General features: G+C 40.3%; 1 protein-coding gene across 4 annotated transcripts in view; it reads right to left on the reverse strand.

Annotated features, from left to right (window-relative positions):
• Window positions 1-11,198: 11,198 nt before the first annotated feature.
• Window positions 11,199-20,659, reverse strand: part of DLG5 (discs large MAGUK scaffold protein 5) — a 117,275-nt gene continuing 107,814 nt past the window's right edge. For 3 of the 4 annotated variants that reach the window (XM_075422945.1, XM_075422943.1, XM_075422942.1), the window contains 6 exons: window positions 19,468-19,664; window positions 18,594-18,737; window positions 18,286-18,413; window positions 17,373-17,482; window positions 15,453-15,562; window positions 11,199-13,095 (listed from right to left, as the gene is read on the reverse strand). In XM_075422945.1, the coding sequence (XP_075279060.1) occupies window positions 12,992-13,095; window positions 15,453-15,562; window positions 17,373-17,482; window positions 18,286-18,413; window positions 18,594-18,737; window positions 19,468-19,664 (793 nt within the window). In that variant the 3' untranslated portion in view covers window positions 11,199-12,991. The remainder of the gene's footprint in view (window positions 13,096-15,452; window positions 15,563-17,372; window positions 17,483-18,285; window positions 18,414-18,593; window positions 18,738-19,467; window positions 19,665-20,659) is intronic. The other variant, XM_075422946.1, reaches the window with a different exon arrangement.

Below are 20,659 nucleotides of genomic sequence, written 5' to 3' on the forward strand. Positions count from 1 at the left end.
ACGGATGACGACTCCAACCCTGGCTGCAGGCCATAGCAATACCCATTACGTGGACTGCCCAGCTTCATATTTGTATAAACTCAGCATTACCTCAAAAAAAAACCAAAAAAAAAAAAAAAAGGAAACACCCCCCCCCAACCCACACACCCAAGAGCACCAAATTTATCTTTCATCAGTCTCTCTGCAGTAAAAAAAAACCCAAACAACACATGTTTATGCCCTCAGTCCCCCCCTCCATTCCTCAAAGGTGAGAACTGTCGGGCTGCTAAATGATGACAAAAGGCAGCAACAAGTTTTGTCTTTGAGCTGCAAAAGAAACTCCACTGCCTTCAGTTGCCCTAAAGCGAGAGTTCAAAGTCTGTTCTGGAAGATCAGAAGAAACAGGAACAGTATGATGCGAGGAGTAAACTCAGAGAAATGCTGATTGTGAGATACTGAAATGTTATTTCCTGGAGTAATTATTTGCCTCAGTGAGTGCACGGAAATCAGCAGCACGAAGGCAGTCTGACACTTTACACAGCATCGTGTAGGACAGCTCTCCTGTTAAGCTACATACTTCGAGTAACACACCTCTCCTCTTTATGGCATCCTTTAGAGTATTTCTGTTAGTCGTTTTTAAAAATCCTTTATGATTTCTTAAAATTCAGTCTATTTGCCTCTCAGTTTCCTAGCTGTAAAACGTCTGTAAAAAGATGTTAAGCTGCACAAAAAGGACTCTCTGATCTTCTGGGATAAAACACAGCCTCCTCCAAGAACCAAAGGCACTTGGAAAAAAAAAAACAACTTTTCCCCTGCAATGACATCTGGTAACGTGGTGCCTCTCGCAGATCACCGTTGCAGGGTTTAATTATTTTCCTGTTTGAAGTAAGAGCTAACCATTCCCTGACCTTCCTGCCCCATTCCCTCTCTATGCGCCTAGATTTTGCACGCACATAAACAGGTAAGCCTCCGGTAAAATCCCAGTAATTAAAACAGTTTCACAGTACGTCCATGGTCTCAGCGAATGAAAAAAAAAAAAAGATTAGCAAGCAGGGGCTCTGGGGCCTCCAGCGGGCTGAGGAGAGAGGCAAGAAACACAGCCAGCGTCTCAGCCCCTTAAAAAACCAGCACGCCAACCTGCTCAGGGCAAGCGAGTGGCGGGCAGAGCTGGATCGCAGCCACGCTCCGACCCGTGCCGGAGCCAGACCATTTCTCCCGCCGTTTGCTGGCGGAGGTCAGCGCCGGCGCCGGGGGCACAGACCGCAGCAAAACCTGGGCACGGAGGTGTCGGTAACTTGAATCAAGAAATTGAGAAGAGAAAGGTCATGGCCCAAGGCGCGGGTTGCAAAAGGAAAGACACGTAGCGACTTCTTGTGAGGCACCGCGGACAACCTGCACACGCTGCGTACAAGACAGCAGCACGTGGCAGAGGAGTTTGCTGACAAGTTAACAACTCTATTACTTACATTGGTGCCTAAACAAAAGAAAGATGCAAATCTGTATCTATATTTTTTTTTTCAAGTGAGAGCAAGTTCTGTGCATCTAATTTTGGAAGCCGGTAGCTAAAACCCTGCATCTGTCGGTGGGAAAAAATGCTGTTACCACTGAATTCCAGACCTTTACAATTTAAAGCTCAAAGTCAACTTAACTCGAGATTGGTATTTCAAATACTTACGTCTTAGAGGTCTTCCTCCAATAATTTGTGTGAATATACCTTAAAGGATTGTAGAGAGCTCTGAATATGTCGTAAAAGGAAAATGCTACTCAAGCTGTACATAATTTTCCATAATGAGAAAAGCATTGTATCTGTGAAGCCTTACAGCACAGTGACTGCTGCTGTGAAAGCCTTGTCGAACCAGCATATCACAGAATATCACAGAATATCACAGAATAGTAGGGGTTGGAAGGGACCTCTGTGGGTCATCTAGTCCAACCCCCCTGCCGAAGCAGGGTCACCTACAGCAGGCTGCACAGGACCTTGTCCAGGCGGGTCTTGAACATCTCCAGAGAAGGAGACTCCACAACCTCCCTGGGCAGCCTGTTCCAGGGCTCCGTCACCCTCAGAGGGAAGAAGTTCTTCCTCATGTTCAGACGGAACTTCCTGTGCTTCAGTTTGTGCCCATTGCCCCTTGCCCTGTCACTGGGCACCACTGAAAAGAGCTTGGCCCCATCCTCCTGACACCCACCCTTCAGATATTTGTAGGCATTTATAAGGTCCCCTCGCAGCCTTCTCTTCTTCAGGCTGAACAAGCCCAGTTCCCTCAGCCTCTCCTCATAGGGGAGATGCTCCAGTCCCCTCACCATCCTTGTAGCCCTCCGCTGGACTCTCTCCAGTAGCTCTTCATCTTTCTTGAACTGGGGAGCCCAGAACTGGACACAGTACTCCAGATGAGGCCTCACCAGGGCAGTGTAGAGGGGAAGGAGAACCTCCCTCGTCCTGCTGGCCACACTCTTCATATATCAGTGATTAAGGTTAAAGCTTCCTGGCATTGCTCCGATTACTCAAAACACTTCACATGCTTGAAAGAGAGCTTAACTATATGCTTCTGGCAGGAGCATTTATAACGTGAGAAGCCTCAGTTCCTGTTCTTCTTCCTACAGCAAGGGGTCAAGTGTCCATTTTAGTGGGACGAGGATGGAGGCACAGAAATCAAACTGTTTGGTCACCAGTCCCAAAACAAGACCAGAACTTTTTCATTATCAGGAAATTCTGAACACTTCATTTTGAACACAGGTGGATTCAAAAGAGTTTTCAGGACTTGGATCTGACACCTCGATCTGATGCCATTGCATCTTACCTGAGTTAAAAGTAGAGGCAGTTTTAGTGAACTCCTATTATGCCCGCATCCTACAAACACGTAAGGGTTTTCCTTCCAGGGAAGAGTGCAACAACACGTTTAACAGCCTTTGCCTCTAAGAAAAAAACAGAATATAATAAAATAACAGTCTTTGGAGGTTTAGGGAAGCCACTTGTGTTTTTTATTTTAAAAAAAGTGGATTCAAGAAACAGCTTCACCTATGCTAAAAGAGCCCATGAATCCTCACAAATTTTAACACAGTTACCTTCTGGAAAAACAATTACTAATGAAGAAAAACCATCTGTCATTCATAAATTAGAACTAGTCAAACATCCATCAGAAAATATTTATTTGACTAAAAAAAAGAACTCTCTGCACCCTTCTGTGTTTAAAGCCAATTTCCTTGCTTGTGTATTCACAAACAGGAGGAAAATAGCTGTCTGCACAGGCTACACACATGGAGTTAGCATAAACTGTCACAAAGGCTTTCCATTTTAAGTCATACCTTTTAGAAGTCTGACTTGACACTGAGCCAGTCTGCCCGATGCGCTCTCATGCTTTTTGCATACTTTCGAGACCAGATTATTATGGTCTGGTCTCAGCTGAAGGTCCGTGGCCATACAAGGCTTAGTATGCCTTCATCAATTTAGAGCGATTGTTAACAACACAGCCCATAATAGGTGTTTGGATTTAACACACTGGAAACGCTGGATTCACAGATAAGAAACATGCGATACCTTCCAGTATCTTCAGAACCACCGCTGGCTGGACTACCATCAGCTGGGCATTATAGACTGCAGCACACATGATTTTAACATTCAGTCACTTTGCTTCTCCACGCCACGCATGGCAGCCACTGATTTACAGCCATCACAAAGGCTGCCAGTTCTCACCATTGATTTTGCTAATACTTTCTGTTCTATAGAAGAAATTGTCATAGAATACGTAATCTTTTATTTTCTTCAACCTAAGCATGACTGTCTGGTTTGATTTTTTGGTTATTGAAGTACTTCATGATTTACAAAAAAAACAAGAGAAGAATTTTCTGCCAGGCTTGTGACCTTCAGGATGACGGTTTTAAACTCTGCTCTTAATCTGCCAAGAAAATACAATCAGTGCTACAGGCAGCATAAAATGACTGTAAACGAGACGTTGTAACTATAAAAACAAATAGAGTGTCAGAGATAATGTTTGATGTGTCAGTTTGCATCAAAGGAGAGTTTCTCGAATTTTAAAAAAGCAATGTGATAAATGCAAGTCATCTTCCGTGTATTATTGTTTCTGCTGAAGAAATAATTTTTTTATGTCGTCTTTTCATCTGTTGTAGCTTTTGCACCGGCCATATTCACATACTGGGAAAAGAAAGATTTAGTCTCTCACATACCAGAAATATTTTTTTTCTCCAATCGTTACATTCTGTACTACACACAGTAAAAATCCCCAAACAAAACTTATAATGATGAGTAATTATACAGTATAACTGCTGCTTTGAGTAGCTGGCTTGAGACACCTCTTAAAGGGTGCTTTCTTTTTCCAAAATTACTGAACATTTTACTGAAAACAGTGAATACCAAGAAATTGGATGAAATAGAACAACAGCCTGCCTTTTGCTGAAACCTAATGCCTCATTTCAACGTTTAGCAAATGAAATATTCCATCCCAATTCATTTACATTTTCCAAATATGACTTTCAGGATCAAAACACCTTTTTAAGGTAGGTATATTAAAAATGAAACATAAGCTAAACAATTGAAAACCAGAACATTGGGGTTGTTTTTTTCTCATGTAACCCACCAGTTTCATTCTAAACATTTTTGCCATTTTTCTGTTTCACATCGAGTAACAAACCATATATTGGTTGGTTACTTATCTGCAGTACCACTGATTTTCAGGAAGTGTATTTGCAGAATTAGATTAAAAAAAAAACCAAACCAAAAAACAACCACAGAAGAACAACAACAAAACCCAAAACAAACCACCACAGTCCGAAAGCACCAGAACATCTACTCAAAGGGGAATCCCACACTGGAAAGGTTAGCTGACCTCACTTCTCCCCCCCTCACTGAGGAACCGGACACTTCGGTTTGGCTTGACTACAGAATCATGAGTTCACACCATCGAACAGGGTGACGACTCAATGGGTTACGATGAAACAAACCCTTATTTAAACAAACCCACATCCAACAGGTAGCAGGGGCTAACAAAAAACCATAAACCCCAAATAACTGAAATAAATCAGGTTTACATCTGACATACTTGAAGGTTGTCTCTGGATTAAAGACCTCTTTTAGGGAACTTAATGGAAAAATAAGAAACCATCTCAGTTCTACAGGGCAAGGTAAGATTGTGGCAGAGCTGGGAACTTTCTGTGAATAGACTCTTCCTTGCTCCAATAAATGTCATTGTTCTGTACCAGGAGAAAGAACCTCTCTTCCTTCACCAACATTATTTTCAATGCCTGGAAAGCAACCTTTCCATTTGTTCACGTGGTAGTAAACTTTGGCTACTCAAAGTAGCTTCATTCAACCTAGAAAAGATGCAGAGAAGAGGTAGCAGGAATGAAGAACCTACCATTGAAGAGTCTAAGAATAAGTTTGTTTTGCCTAGTAAAACAAAAACTGAAAGTGCTCTGCATCACGGAATACGTATACTGAGGCAGAGAATAGTATTTTCACAGGTGCATTTGGTCTGGACATCAGATGATTTCTAAAAATAAGGGAGTTAGGTTCAGAAGTCTCATTATCAGAGCACTGAGAGCAAGAAAGAAAATTACTTGCAAAATCTGGCTTAATTGTTTCACGAAAGGATTACTGTTTCTGAGTAGCTCTTGGTGCAGGTAAGAGAACCAAAAAGGATTTTAAGGACCCATGACTTCCAACATCCAGCACCGGTTTGTCGCTGTTCTTGTTCGTTCCATCATATTGTGTATTACAGGCTGCTGGCATCTTCAAATGACTGACAGCACAGAGGGTGGAAAATAAAAACTGGGCTTTAATGCAAGAGTAGGGTGGGAAAGAAACAAGAGAAATACGGCCTCTTCTGACGAGTTCCAGCATTTCACGACTCTTTACAATATGACCTCTTGTAACTTCAGTAACATCCTAAGTTATAGCAAAAAAAGGTTAAAATTAGAATAATGATAGTTTATGTCTAGTGGAGGTCAAGCACCATTTGTGGATCTCAGTAACTTGCAGCAAGTCAGTTCGGCTGTACTTCTGCATACCTTACCAGCACTGTGTCATCACAGAATCAGTGCAGAGGGAAATTCAAATTAATTCAAAGATTGCAGCCTCCGTAAGCCCGCAGAGGTCATAAAATCCTACGGCAGGTGCGTGGACTTTCTGAAGTTGCCTTCTGTCGCTTACCAAGCAGGTTCTTTTACAAATGTACTGCTGACACTGCTGGAAATACAGTAAGGCATCACTTTCAGAAACTGCAGACGTGGAATCCTTGCTAAAACATCATCTGAAATTGCAGGCTGCTGAAAGCTGGAGCGGATCAGGCGCTGCTGTTCACGAGATCATCAACAGGGAGTATAACAAGCATCTAGAATCAAAGTAATTAATACACAGCCGCACAGTATGTTTTATGAAACAGACTTTACATAATATCCCATAGTACCCAGTGTTAGATAACAGGGTGAGGAAGAGAGATTAGGTTGCGTCAGCAATGGAAAAAATATCTTTGAGAGTTTAGACGAGCAAGGAGTTGAGGAGCAGTGACACAAGTGAGGCATGAAGCAAGGAAACGGGGCAAGCAGGAAGGCTGCACCGGATGGGAGATGCACCTTGAAAGAAGATTTATCTGCTGATGGCAGCGAGACTATATAGCAAAGGGAAACTAGAGCTGAATGTAACAGTAAAAGCAGGGGAAGGCTTGTCATGTATCCATAATACAGTTCTTGGGTAAACGAGAAGCATATTTCTATTCCGAGAAAAATTTCATGGAGCACTTGCCAAAACTACACCACTGTACGGTTATGTAGCAGAAAGGGGACAACTGAAAGGAAAAACGCAGCAGCAATCGCTGGTGAGAAATCCCATTTCAGCTCTGAAAGGCACCCAACTACCACCGTGGAGCCAGGCCCGGGAGCATCTCGCTCGGGCTAACTCACACAAAGAGCAAAGCTTTATGGAGTATCCCACGGAGCAGCACAGCCATGGACCGCAGCCGATGCGGCCCCAATGCCTCCTCACTCCACGCTGGCAGGAGACAGCTCTGCTCACGGCCAGTGCAGGACAGCAGAGCAGCGTCGGCATCACATGGGAATTCGAGCGTCTCTTGGAGTTCTGCTCCCACATCTCTGAGGGAGACTCTGCCGCGTAAGGCCAGGAGGTGGGGGAGGATACGCAATTGGTTTTTACATTGTCATTTGAATTAGTTTGCAGCTGTAAAGCAGTCACTCTGGCACAAAGTATGTGGTACCACCCTGAAAAATGAATTCTAAATAATTGAACTGCAAATCAGCCAGAGCAGGTCTCAACAGATCGCACTGTAATTGCAGCTATTAAACAGACATTTTTTACTACGGTACAAGTCAGGGTATAAAAGTATGAGTGTTCACCCGAATGTTGCAAACACATTTGCAGCCACAAGCTCTGCAAGGCCACACAGTTCAGCCAAGCCCAGATGTAAGCGACGGATATTTGCCACTGTGAGACCAACCTTCAGGGTTGCTGAGGACACGCAGCTTCTGTCACCATCCTGGAATTCAGCTCCACGTGTTTGGTATCTTCAGTAATTGCACTTCTTGATCTGTGCATCACAAACCTACTTGTTACTAAAATTATGTGGGCAATTGCTAGCACTCTCAATCACATCTTCGCAGCAGAGGATGAGCTTCTATCTCTTAACTTAGGATCTTTTGGCTGTCTCCACTGGAATTATCCTCTCAAAATGCTGTAACTAAGTTATTTTCATCACAGAACTGTAAGACTTACAATTGCACTTAGACTCCTTGCACAGATTTAGACGAAGCACTGCATTTTCAGCCTTTTATTGCTTGCAGTAGCCAAACATCAAACTCAAATCCTAGAAGCTTAGGTTTGTCACAGGTGGGCCACAAATGCTGTCTTAACTAGGTTAAAAAATTAGATGATTTGAGCATCTAAACGCTAAGCTGAAATGCTAAGCATTTGTGGAGCAGATTTGGCAAATGAAGGAATTATGATGATTTTAATTGATTGGCATTACTGCGAACAAGCTAAGATGAATCTGCAGCAAAACCAGATGCAAAAGTTGGGAGAAAACAGTGACTGAAGATCACAGTCACCACCTTCAGAAAGCCAATCATCCCCTGCGTTCGGAGCAAGGGCGCAGGGAAGGTTATGGAAGAAATATCATTCACATCTGTGCTGAGAAAAACTTCAAAAGAAAAAAGCCATTGCAAATACGAGTGAAATTTTCTAGAGAAACAGATACACTTTTAGTTGTTGACAGTAATTAACATTCTAACAAACTTGTTCCAGTTTTGGAGACATCAGTGTCTTGTTAAATACGCAGTATGTATGTGGATTAAGTCAAGAGTAAACTGCTGTCTTCATTTTCTGAACTTTTAATAGATCTTGAGGAAGATGGGAAGGAGTCAAAATCCTAAGAAAGGCCACACTGGACACTTGGGAAGTGGGGTTTGGGAGGGAGGGGGCTGTTTCGGTTTGTGGGTTGGGTTGGGGGGGTTGCATTGTTTTGGGTTTGGCTTCTTTGTTTTTCTTAACTAGCAGAAGCAGTATTCTAGCTCCTGGATATTCTTGTTATACTGTGAACAAGGGTCATAAATCGAGATAGTGTATCTCCGAGTGCTTCCTCAGCCACTGGTGTTGTACCCTGCAAAATGACGGACACAAAAAATAACCCAGGGAACACACACATTTAGCATATAAAGTACTGTTAATTAAACATAGCAATGACAGATCATAATAAAGTGATTATGTTACATAGTACACAGATTTTGGTGATTTGCTTCTTAAAACAATGATTAGATCTCTGCTATTTTCCCTCCTACTTTTTTAGAGAAAGACTCATTTTTTTAAAAAAAACTTGTACTTGTTAAAAAAAATCATCTGGAATTTCCTGCTTTACACATAGGGGAAAAAAAACTCACTGGACCTTTAATAGGTGCATTTTGTACAGGAAAATTAATTACAAACGCTTACTTGAATGAGATCTATTGAAATCAGAATACCTTTAACACTCCTCCCTATTTTTAAACTAAGTTACAATACGAAATAAATATAAAATATTTTAAAAATTCAAAACATCTTCCATAGCCGAAGTCTGCAAGATAACTTCCAGTACTGAAAATTTTGAACTCTGTTTAGTCACAGTATGCTTTTTATGCACAGGTTTCTTCACGAAAAGGATCCATTTAGACAAAGTTACAACATTAATCTAAAATTACTTGTAATAAATAACCATTCTTACAAAAGCTTGTAAGGAATTGTTTGTTAAAATGGAGCTGAACAATCCCAAGTGAAGCCAGTATGTTTACACTTACGTAACAGGATCCCGGATGCGCCTGGTTTTTGGATTCAGGCTCGCATCATTTGGGCTGTGCTAGCAAAAGCACCTCTTTGAATACTAAGAGAGAAAGAAGTCAAATTGAATAGTTAAAAAGTGTGCTACCAAATGTTCATCAAAAATGTACTTTTTCAGCGAAGGACACCAAGACATCTTCTGAGCAAAATGACAGAGAATGAAGTTTGAAAAAAGAAAAAAAAAAAACGTCTTTAAAAGCAACCGAATGGACAAGAAACCCTTACACTCACTGACTTCACTCAGAAGCCATAAGAAAATCTACAGAAAGAAGCCAAGGCCCTTTTTTATATTGTTCGGCTTCTACTGCAGGTCTGGGACCTTTATCCGCTATGGCACAAGAGCAAAGTCTGCCTTGTTGGGCATCTGTATTTTTCATAGCAGTCTCTTCAGTTTCCAAGCCAGTGCACATTCTTCTGATGTCAGTGTACTTTAAAAGAAACTGTCCATTGTGAAATGCAGGAGTAGAATCTTACAAATTACACTGAGCCTTAAACATAAGTCTAAAAAAGATTACCAGGCTCTACTTCAACTGTGAATACATCCATCCAAGATGCATCTAGGAAAGCTGCTCATAACTGCTTAAGGCAACGTTTGCACTCCCTCAAAGGGATTATGATATGGCCTCCAAATTTCTTAGACACTGATAAAGGACCTTGTGTGAGGTGGAGTGGTCGGCAGCTGTCGGAACGCCGTTCTGGATCTGGCAAACGCTTGCCCTGCAATTCAGGTCAATGTGAACAGAATGCAAAGGTTGGAAAGCAAGCAGATGCTTGTCAAGGTACCACCAACAGATCACACATCTGGGCTGCAGCATCTTCAGCCATTTTATGTCAGTTTAGCGATAAAGAAATAAAGTTAAAAGACACCGATTACTAGCTAACTCCTTACCTGTAGCCATACGTGCTGCATGGTGGTTTATGAGCACGAGGGTGAAATCTTCCAACCTGTGTTGTCTAGCTATATTAGTTTTAAACTATTTTTTAAACACCCACAGAACTATATTCTTCATTTAAACACCTGGACAAAGTTACTCTTTGGAACAAAAAAATCTAGCTCCAGCATGTAGTATTATAAAATAAAATGGTGTATCAGGAAACTCCTCATCTGAGCTAAAGAATCTTTCTAGGGTTTAACCAAGACTTCAATTCTAATTCCTTGTGATCAGAAGACACGCAAGGTATGACTGTTACTGACCTGCCAGAACCTGCCTATTCTCATTTTCTTTGTCCTCTGTTAGAAGATGGCACCATTTTTTCTTCAAGAAAAGCAGACAAGGTGCTAGTCCTCTCTTACAACTGGAGGCTATAACTAGGTACGCAGATTAGAAGACAACCGACCATCCACCAAGCTGATTCACGCTGAAGTTGACTATTTGGCATCTGAGAATAAAGCAACTGATGAAGCAGAAAAGTTAATACACAATAAACACCTTCCCTAAACTTTCAGGTAACTCACTGAACAGAACAGGCTGGTCTGTCTGAAGTGCAAAAACCAACGCAGAGAATTCTAGAATGTGCCTTCAAGCTAAGAATTCATATTTCTGCCTGTTAGGTTTTCTCTGTTTTCCCGTAACACTCTCTTGGAAATAACAGTGATGATGGACTCATTCTCCCATTAAAGCTTCCACCCAATCTACTGCACTTCCGCTTGAAATCCTTCACACCACTGGGCCAGAATGTTAAAAATATGTTAACACAACCCAAAATCTTACTTCTTGTCTCCTGCAGGTTTTGAATATCTTTCGTATTTACGTATGCAAGGCTGGGCAAAAAAACAAAACTGAAACTCTTTCCTCTCATGGTGGGCACCTGAACCTATATGCAACAATTTTAGGCATAAAATAAAACCTTCTATGAGGACTCAACTCAGAGTCAAGGAGAACATTAGCTATAAGCAGCTTTTACACACAAGTCAAGTTACAGAAATTGACCTTTATTTAGTAATCAGTTTCTTTAACTTTTTTTTTTTTTGTTTTGATACAAAGTGACATTTTTATTTTAGTACAGAAAATCCACGTCACAACAGTACCTGTCTGTTTGGGTTGTACCACTGGAGTCTACTCTGACATCAAACTTTAAAAAACAAACAAACAAAAAATGAGATAAACAAAAAACAACTGCTGTCCCTCACCATGAGAAGTACTTTGACTAGTAATTCATCCATACCATTTCCTATTTTTTAATTTATATATATACAGTATTATAATTGTACGGTATAATACTATATATATGTATTATAGTTCAAAATACTCTCTCTATATAGTATACAACTATATAAATACTATATAAAGTATTTTGAACTATAAAATAGCATCTGTAAAACAGACTTTAAATTTAGGACCAGATCTTTCGTTGAAGAACTGTGCAAGAAGAATCCCTTTTTTTAATTAAAAAAGCTGCAAACAGAAGCAAAACTACAGCCTGCAGTGTAGACCTAGAAACCCTACATAATGAAATGTTAGGAACAGTGACTAAGAAGCAATTCTACTCCAAACGATATTTTAAAAACAATTAAAATACAGTACCCAGGAAACATGGCACAAGAGACAGAAGAGACAGGTACAAAACCTGTGTGAGGAACACAGAGTCAGAAGTGCAAAACAAAAAGGGAACCGATACAATGGAGCTTGGTACAATAGGTAAATAAGTATTGCAACCAGAACTAAACCATCACTTTTTTTTTTTTTGGACAGTGAAAACACTAACAATTTAGTACCTTCCTAAAGGGTTTTAATCAAAGCCCTAAAACTGCGGCTGCTCTTAAATAAAAACAATCTATGTGAATGCTACACACTGAAGTACAAAGCTTAAGAATTACCCTGCAAAATTGCACCAACGTAAGCTTTCCATATTTACAGTACCTAAAAGTGACAGAACACAGCATGCTAGGCCTAGCTTATGACTCTTCCCCACCAGTACTTAATCCAGGCCCAACAACCAAAAACTATTATTTCTCAACACACGTTAAGCTTGGATTGTTCAGATATATTATGACGCTTAAATATTAGATTCATGCATACAACAAGAAACGATATCTTTGATGGACAAGCGTTGACGGGATACAAACAGTGGTCTGCCCTGTAGAGGAGCGTGCTTCCTTCTGAGCATACTCCCAAGACGTACCGATTCAGTCCCACGTTATTACCTGGTTGTCAAGTCAGCAACGTGCTTAGAAATGGTCAAAATTGCAACCGAGAGTCACATTGCGCATAAACCATTCGCTCATATTCAGAAATTTCACTCCGTTTTGCAGAGTTACCTCATGAAGTGAAAGGACACAGAGTTAAAAAAAAAAACAAAACGAAACAAGAAGCCAAAGGAACCACATTCAAGTAAACAGCAACAACCAAATACTTTGAAAAGGTTTTTGTAAACTTGTCATTCTACCGGGTTTTGCAGCATTGTTCAATTCATTACTCATGGACAAGCACACGCAGGTGGCAAACCCTTGTGACAACCTGTCCCGTGTACACGTACGACGTTGAGACAAGCTCGGTGTAGTGATCTACCCCTTCCCCCGTGCCTCGTCGGGTCTGAGCAGGGTCAGTGTTCTCATTCCCCTTCATAAAACATGAATCACTTACGGATATCTTTATAAAGACAGAAATGGACAGAGTCCGTTGGATAGAACGTTAGTTGGTTATTTACATCTGCAAAGTAGTTTCACAGCCGAAAAAAAGTCTACAGCGGGCCAGCTGGGATCCACAGGACTTTGTTTTGTTCTTGATTGACAGTTGTCATAATCTGAGTGCAAATGCTTGAAAGGGCTCCTCCCTGGACAATGCCTGGAGAAAAAGAAACCCGCCCCACGAATGAGACTGGAACAAACAGCTATGACTAATTACATAGAGCAGTCTTCTGCATTTTTCTGCAAAGTGTTTATAGACAGATCAGAAGTAATCTACCCAATTCAGTATTTGCCAGATGCGTGACACTTCAAACAAGAATAAGAATAAACAGAGCAAAGAGGCCAAATATTCAATAACCAGTTTCTTCTGCCAGCTTGTAAAACACCCAGGGAAGTCGCCGAACTGATGGCTATAATCAACTAAGACAGCTGTTTTATTAGAGTCCTTCATGTACTATTTTCAGAGGCATCAGGTGGCAAAGTTTAAGTCTAAAGATGGTCAGAAGCTGCTGTAATAAACCTTCCCTGTTCAGCACGGGGTGTGAAGAGTTTTGTATTTAGGTGGTAATATACATAGAGACTATAGCTGTAGCAACTAGACACTATTTACAAATCTTAGAAGCAAATTATGAGGCAGCTCACAGATCGCTGAGCTAAATAAAACAGTGGCGTTTGCTACTCCAATTCGTATTGTCAGCTACGTCCAAGGAACAAAAGGCCAACAGCGAGCAACTCCCTGAAAATCAATTCAAAAGATAAATGAACACCTTGCATTCTGCCCTTGCTAAACATAACAGTCAGAAAAAGTAAAATGCTAACACTGACAAAGGAGAGGAGAATGTATTAGCTTTAAGACTTAGAAAGCGAGGAACTTCACGAATTGAGAAATACGTCAACAAAGCCTCCGGCCTCAGCTAACGCTGGAAAAATATGGAAAGTCTTATAAGGCTTAAGGTACAATTTCCATTTTTTAAAAGAAAGAATTTGAGCTCACGTAAGTAACTACTTGACCCTGCAGCAGCTACTACAGTTAACGGTGTCAGGTGAGTTTGGCTACAGAACGCAGTGACCAACAGGCTCCACAAAAGCTGACAAATGGCAGTGAGAAAGTGATTCAGGTTACACATTGTGCCTACCATTTGGTACAGGAAACCAAGCCAACTTGAGAGAGTCCTTAGTCAAAAAAATGTACTTCATTAAGTAGTCACAGAGCTCAGGTCTGATAGAGCATGTCATATATCTTCATGAAGAGGCTACCACGTCCACCACATCTATCTACAGGCTTATTTTATGCGTAACACTACAATTTCAACAAGGTTAAATGTCAATGGAGTTTGAACACCAGTCCTCTCTGACCACTAGCACCTGGAAATGTTGATGACAGACGGAGCTCACCGGCCTTGGCACAACCAGAGGGAGACCCTTCCCCACAGGACATGTGAGCAGCTATGTGCAGGATCCTCTTGGACCGAGCACTACTTTCAGGGTGAAATTAATACGCAACAAATGACTTAACAAGGAGCAGAAGATAACGTGGTGATGCGATCCAGCCGGGCACATTTCCAGCTCTGTGAAGGTTTAGTACGTATCGTTTCAATGAACATTTGTGTGGCTGTTACACACCAGGTAACTGACTTTGTTGAGACCGTGCAGCTTCCCTCAAGAAGCGCTGAGCTAGCTCTACACCAAATACATGCCCCTGCCCTTGGCAGGTACACCTCAAACAGTGCTGCAAGAATGTCATTGCTCGGGGGATGAAAAGTTGGGTTTGGGCTGGTTTAGTGGCGTTTGGGGTTTTTTTTTGATTTGTTTTTTTTTTTTATTTTGTAAGTTTTGTTGCCATTCACAACCAGATGGCTAGAATTTTATCCCTGGTCTTTTGAATGTACGTGGAACCACACGGAAACACACTCTGAAATAAGCAAAGACAGTCTTCAAACACAGTTTTCTTTCTCTGGTAAAAATACAGTATTAACTATAATCCAAGATTCACACAATATACTTTATGACACTAAAAAGGCCTCTGAAGTTGAATTTAATTATTCCATATTACAATGCATACTCAAGAAAACTTTGATAGTTTTTTTTCTTCTCTTGAAAGATTTAAACTGTGTCTCACAAATCATTTAATTTACACTACAGGGGTTTTTTGTTTGTTTTTTTTTTTTTTTTACATCTGCAAAACAAGTTATATTCCTTAAATGGTATAAAACTGACAACACTGTGTCAAATTATCTTCATCATACTCTTGGCTTGTAATAAAACATGCTCAGAATCTCTTTAGATCACAAGATTCATAGCATGCTAAGATAAAAACATTTAAAAGCAAAGAATAATACTTCTATATTGAGATTTCCTTTGCTGATAAAACTCCAGAGCATGAGTTTGCCAAAAGGGATGGTAGACGGAAAAAACACAAAGTCCTCTTTGAAGGAACACAGAATCTTTTAAATTACTGTGTAAATGGATTAAATTGTCACTGTGTTCCTAGTGAAATGTTGATTAAATACTAACCTGTAAAGTACTTGCTATACTCTTGTTCTATTTTTTGAGCTGTCTCAAACTGTTCTTTGGAATGTTTTTGTGTAACTTTGTCCCTTAGGAAGATTGGGTCTTTTTGCTCTCTGCAAAAAAAGAAAGAAAAAAAGAAAAACCTTGTGTAAGAGTAATGTTATTGCTTTTTTTAATGGACTTGAAACGATTACCTGCAGTCGGGGGAACACGAAAGGCTAACTGATTTGCAGGCATCACCCTGGGCATGCAGTGCCATCTACTGAGCTTCAGCAGTACCAGCACAGTCATGAGGACCATTTCAGTGCTAACAACTCTTCTATCAGATCAAGACAGCATTCCTTGAAAGTCTCAGAGACCGGGAGGGAGGTGAGGGAGAAGGAATATAATATTTTCCAGTTCATGCGAATTGGATCATCATGTTACATACATTCCCGTACTCCCTACACCAAGCTAGGCTCAAGTACCGCTCCTGTAAAGGGCGTGAAGTGTCAAGCATTGAGCAAATAGAGCACTTCTATGTCATCTTATATATGACATATTTTTGAGATGACTGTTCTTCTACTAGACACGCTGTTGGAAATAAAATTAGAAAAAAATATAGAGAAATACAAGTAGCAAAAAAAGTATTTTAATTCCAATCAAGGGTTGTAACCCTCTCCTCAATTCTGACTTCCGGTCCCCAGTAGGGAATTCTGCTTAAAAGGAAGCAGAATTTACAATCAACTGGTGTGGTCACAAAGACGGGTACTGAAACAATATAAGCATAGTTTCTTCTAGCAGTGAGAAAAGCAGCACAATTTTATCTTAGAAGTGAAAAGCATCACTACTAAACTAACATATCACTGCTGTGTAGCATTTCAGAGAATGCCAACAGAACCTGTGCTATATCAAAAAGGCTCTTTGGAAAAACTTTGGTGCTCGTAACAGACTGAGTCAATGTGCCACTGCGCCTTGTTTTGATGACTGCTAGAAAGCCTTGTTTGTCTAGTTCAATCGCTCTCTGTCACTTTCCGAGAGAAGGAAATAGCATTAATGGTCACCATTCCACTTCCAAAGGGGCTCCAGACATGACAGTTCCATTTATCATTCAAGTGCATGATCCTACAGTGGTAATGAAATACACCGCATTGCTCTATGTCTTGCTTCTACTTGACAGCGGTGATATTTATCTTCTTTATTAAATAGATAGTCATCAAATTTATCTACAGATCAAGACTTGAAGAAGTTTTCAACTTTCAAAACAAAGACAGCACAAGTATAGAATCTCTCAACAAAACTGTTTCTTAATAGTTGCGTTGGGAGATAATGTTTCTTCTTGCCAAATCAATCTATCAAAATGCATGAAGGCTTACTCAAACATGAGGAGAGGGACCAGGGTTTGTAACTCCCACCTTCTGTTCCTGGCTATATTTGAGCAGGAAATTCCCAATTACTGAAAGTGCATGGCCCAAGCAGTCCACAGCACACACGTTTCATGGCAAAAAAGGGACTTCCCTTGCTGTTCTCACTGGAGCACAAAGGAGGGAAAGCTGAGGCTATGAATCAATTGGCACTTCACCGAGACACTTGGCCCCACTTAGAAGATGAAGAATAGCTCTTTATCACAGTCACCACTTAATCCTCAATGGATCTCACCCTTATCTGTCTTAAGGTTTAATACAAAGGCCAGCAGGAGAGATCTGAGGGTCTCCTGGAGTAGATACAGTTTAGCCTATATTGTCTGATTTCTTTGAAAGCTTCATATCATTGTCATGCAACCAAAATGAAGTTAGGACCATTTACCTCACAGCTCTTTTTACGAGGACTAATTTCCACACTTTAAAGAGATTTAAGATGATCAGGATGAAAGAAACAATACAGGTAACAAGCTTATTTTAAGTCAAAATAAACATCCCTGAACTATACCCCTCACAGACTTACTTGATTTGTTTAGCATTTTTGTAGCGAATAAAAATTACAATAGGGTAGATATGAACACTGTGGAGCCGTTCGATGGCATGAGGAGCGATGTCAAGCAGACAATGACAATCCTAAGATCAAACGTAAATGCAAAACACTCATTCAGTTAAAGAGCACAAGCACACATGCAAATCCCCCATTTCTTCCCCTACTGAAATCATAGCAACCCAACAGAATTTTGCTACACATACAGCATTTTGGGGCTACTGTGCAATTTGTACCCAAAGGATTTATAACAAACGACAGAAGAAGATGAAAAACTACAAGAAATTCCATCCATAGTACCAAAAGCATGCACTGATAGAAATAAAAGTATTTGAAAAACTAATGAAATGAAAACTCAGATTGAAATATATGCTATGTATTTTTTCCCAAATTCAAATATTCACATTCATTTTCTCTTTCAGAAGTCATAAGCAAACACAAGTGTTAAAGTAGTAAGACTTCCTGGGTGGTTTGACAGAAAGCTATAAGCAACATACAGATTTTAATTAATGTCTGTCTCCAGGATTAATACAAGTTTACGTTCGATATGACTGCATTAAAGGGAATAGTTCAGAAACCTAAATCCCCGTTTGGGGGGGGGATAGGTGGTGGAATCTATGGAATCTGAGAAAATAATTTCTAACTTTACATAATAATACTGTAAAACAATACAGACATTCCTAGTTTCTACAAAGGTGAGCTTACATAAAATCATCTTTGAACAGTTACGTGCCAAAGGGAGGTAACTTTTCTCTTACTCAGCGGCCTGCGGAACAGTTCCCTGAACGCCCTAAAGGAGAGCAAGGCTAACACAATTTCCAGCCCCCCAACACAGTACGTCCCTTTATTGCAAATTGTACCAAGAGCTACAGCACTAAAAGGGACTCACCTTTTCCGTTATCTCTTTTATTGAAGCTACAGTTGTCACATCGAAATGTCCGCTCCTCCGTTTATAATCAATAAACAGACAATCCTTCACACCCCGTTCAATGGCTTGCTGGGAAGCTTTCATGACCTCTGTTTCACAGAACCAGAAGAGATCCACTTGCGTTACTACTCCAAGGCTAGCACAACAATGTCTGCAAATTCAGATTCTTCAGGTTTTTCCCATGTTTGTGCTACCATTGAGTTCACTTATATAGATGTTACTATCAAGTACTCTCATGAAAAATAAATTGGTTATATCTGCATCCTTACCAAGAGGACATCTGCAAAACTTCCCAGGGGATTCTTTGACCAACATGTCTTTCACAGCATCAAGTAAAGGTCCCAGAATAAGCACAGGCCTAGGAGAGGTACAGTTCACTTTCTGTACACGCTGATAAGCCAGACTTGAAGAATCTGCACACAGAAAAGATTTACTTATAAAAGTGTAAATTATTTTCGTGGCATTCCTCAGACAAGCAGAAGCACCTTAACAGTAATCATGCAAACAACTCCCTTGCAAGGGGTAAGGGCATTGACAAGTACAAGAAAAGCTCACTAGCCATTATTGCAATTTTCTCCACTTGATAGCTTGAAACAGACATTTTGCTTATTGAACCTGGTGCTTCTCCCTTCCCCACTCAAATTGTAAAACAAATCATTCCTATTTTTTCCTAAAAGCATAAACAGGACACAGTATTTGGTTTCTGTGGTTTGTTGAGCTCTTCCAAGGAAGTAAGCATTGTAACCAGCGTGACTTTTGTAGAGGAGGGAAGAAATAGAAGTGAAGATTTTTGAGTGGTGCCCAGGATTTCTGTCTAGACTAAGCAACGTGGACAGTAATTACATAGTTGAAAGGAAGATCAAAATCATGCATCAAAAAGTATTCTCCCTGCAAATGAAACATCAATGCCAATAAATATAGGAATAAACTACAAAAAAAAAAAAAAAGAAACTAAACACTCTGGCCTGTTACTTAACACAAAAAAATTGGTTATTAAAAGTAATGTACGTGATGGGACATACGCTCACCATTGATTCAGTCCGATCAGAAACCAACATTGTTTGTTAAGTGTCGTGCTGCAGCCATTGAAAAATGAAAGAGAAGGAAAGGCAACCCCCTCTCAAGTATAACAAAGGTACTTGCCATCCAAGAAAGGAATTGAGTCTGTACTGATTGTATCGAGAGCCAGCAAATCCTTTCCATCTTTGGAACCACTTCGCTTGTGTTTATGCTTTCTTCTGAAGAATGACCTCCGTGCTGCTGCTGACAATGTCTTAGATGAGCTGTTTTCATCTTTAGCCTCAGACATGCTGTGTCTCCTGTAGAATTCCTGATCCATCCTATAATGAAACAGATGAACCGGTTGGCATTTAAACTTATCTTTTTAAACAATATCACCGCTGCTTCTGGAACACACTGGAAATGCTCATCTCAAGCCTTAGCCCAAGTATCTTCATCACAGAAAATTAATCTGAAACAAATGTTAACATAAATCAAATACTAAGCATCTGAAAACCTCGCACGACCATCATTTCACCAGGATTCTTACAATCTAAACAGCAGCACGGCACACGGTACGACCACTCTGACGGGCAGGCGAATATTCTCCAAGGCAGAAGCAGCTGTACGCAGCCACTTGCCAGTAAAGTCAGCCTCGCACAGAAGTGAAGATCCCATTCTTTCTATGAAGCTGCATGTTACACTCAGCCTTACAAATAATTTCTTAGCAATCCTAAATAACAGTTTTATTTTATATGAGCACAAATATTTTGGCCACATAACACATGTAAAATGTAGTTGGTTTTACTATCCATCCACAGCAACAAGCCTCTCAATGATGCTTAGGGTCTGTGTATATATTGTACGTCCACACATTCCACGTAGTACCATTGCTCCCAGTGTCAGGATGAATTTTGAGTTATGACATGGTGAAAAGACTACTAGAAGCAAAGCAAACCACAAAACCGGTTGTCTTCAAGCAAAAAAAGTATTTTAATCACTGAGTGAAAACTGATGTGATTTCAATAGCATTATAAAAATTTCAGTTCCTGCATGTTCCTCTGAATTGCTCTAACAACAAGATCGTGGCAGATACACAATCTTATAACAACATTGTTGTCCACAGGTAAGTAAAAACACTGATGCTTTCCAAGAACAACTGCAATAACCTTGGATTCAAGGATATTTTGGCTGTGGTTACTCTCAGTTTTGTTACTGAATTACCTATCACAACACTGGCCTATGCATCAGCACCATTTCTAGTTTACTATTCAGTAGCACTAGGAACAACTCGGTAGAGCAATATATTTAGTTCAACGTTATTAAAATATGCCAT

Source organism: Opisthocomus hoazin, chromosome 6 (genome assembly GCF_030867145.1).
Source record: "Opisthocomus hoazin isolate bOpiHoa1 chromosome 6, bOpiHoa1.hap1, whole genome shotgun sequence".
Classification (NCBI taxonomy): domain Eukaryota; kingdom Metazoa; phylum Chordata; class Aves; order Opisthocomiformes; family Opisthocomidae; genus Opisthocomus; species Opisthocomus hoazin.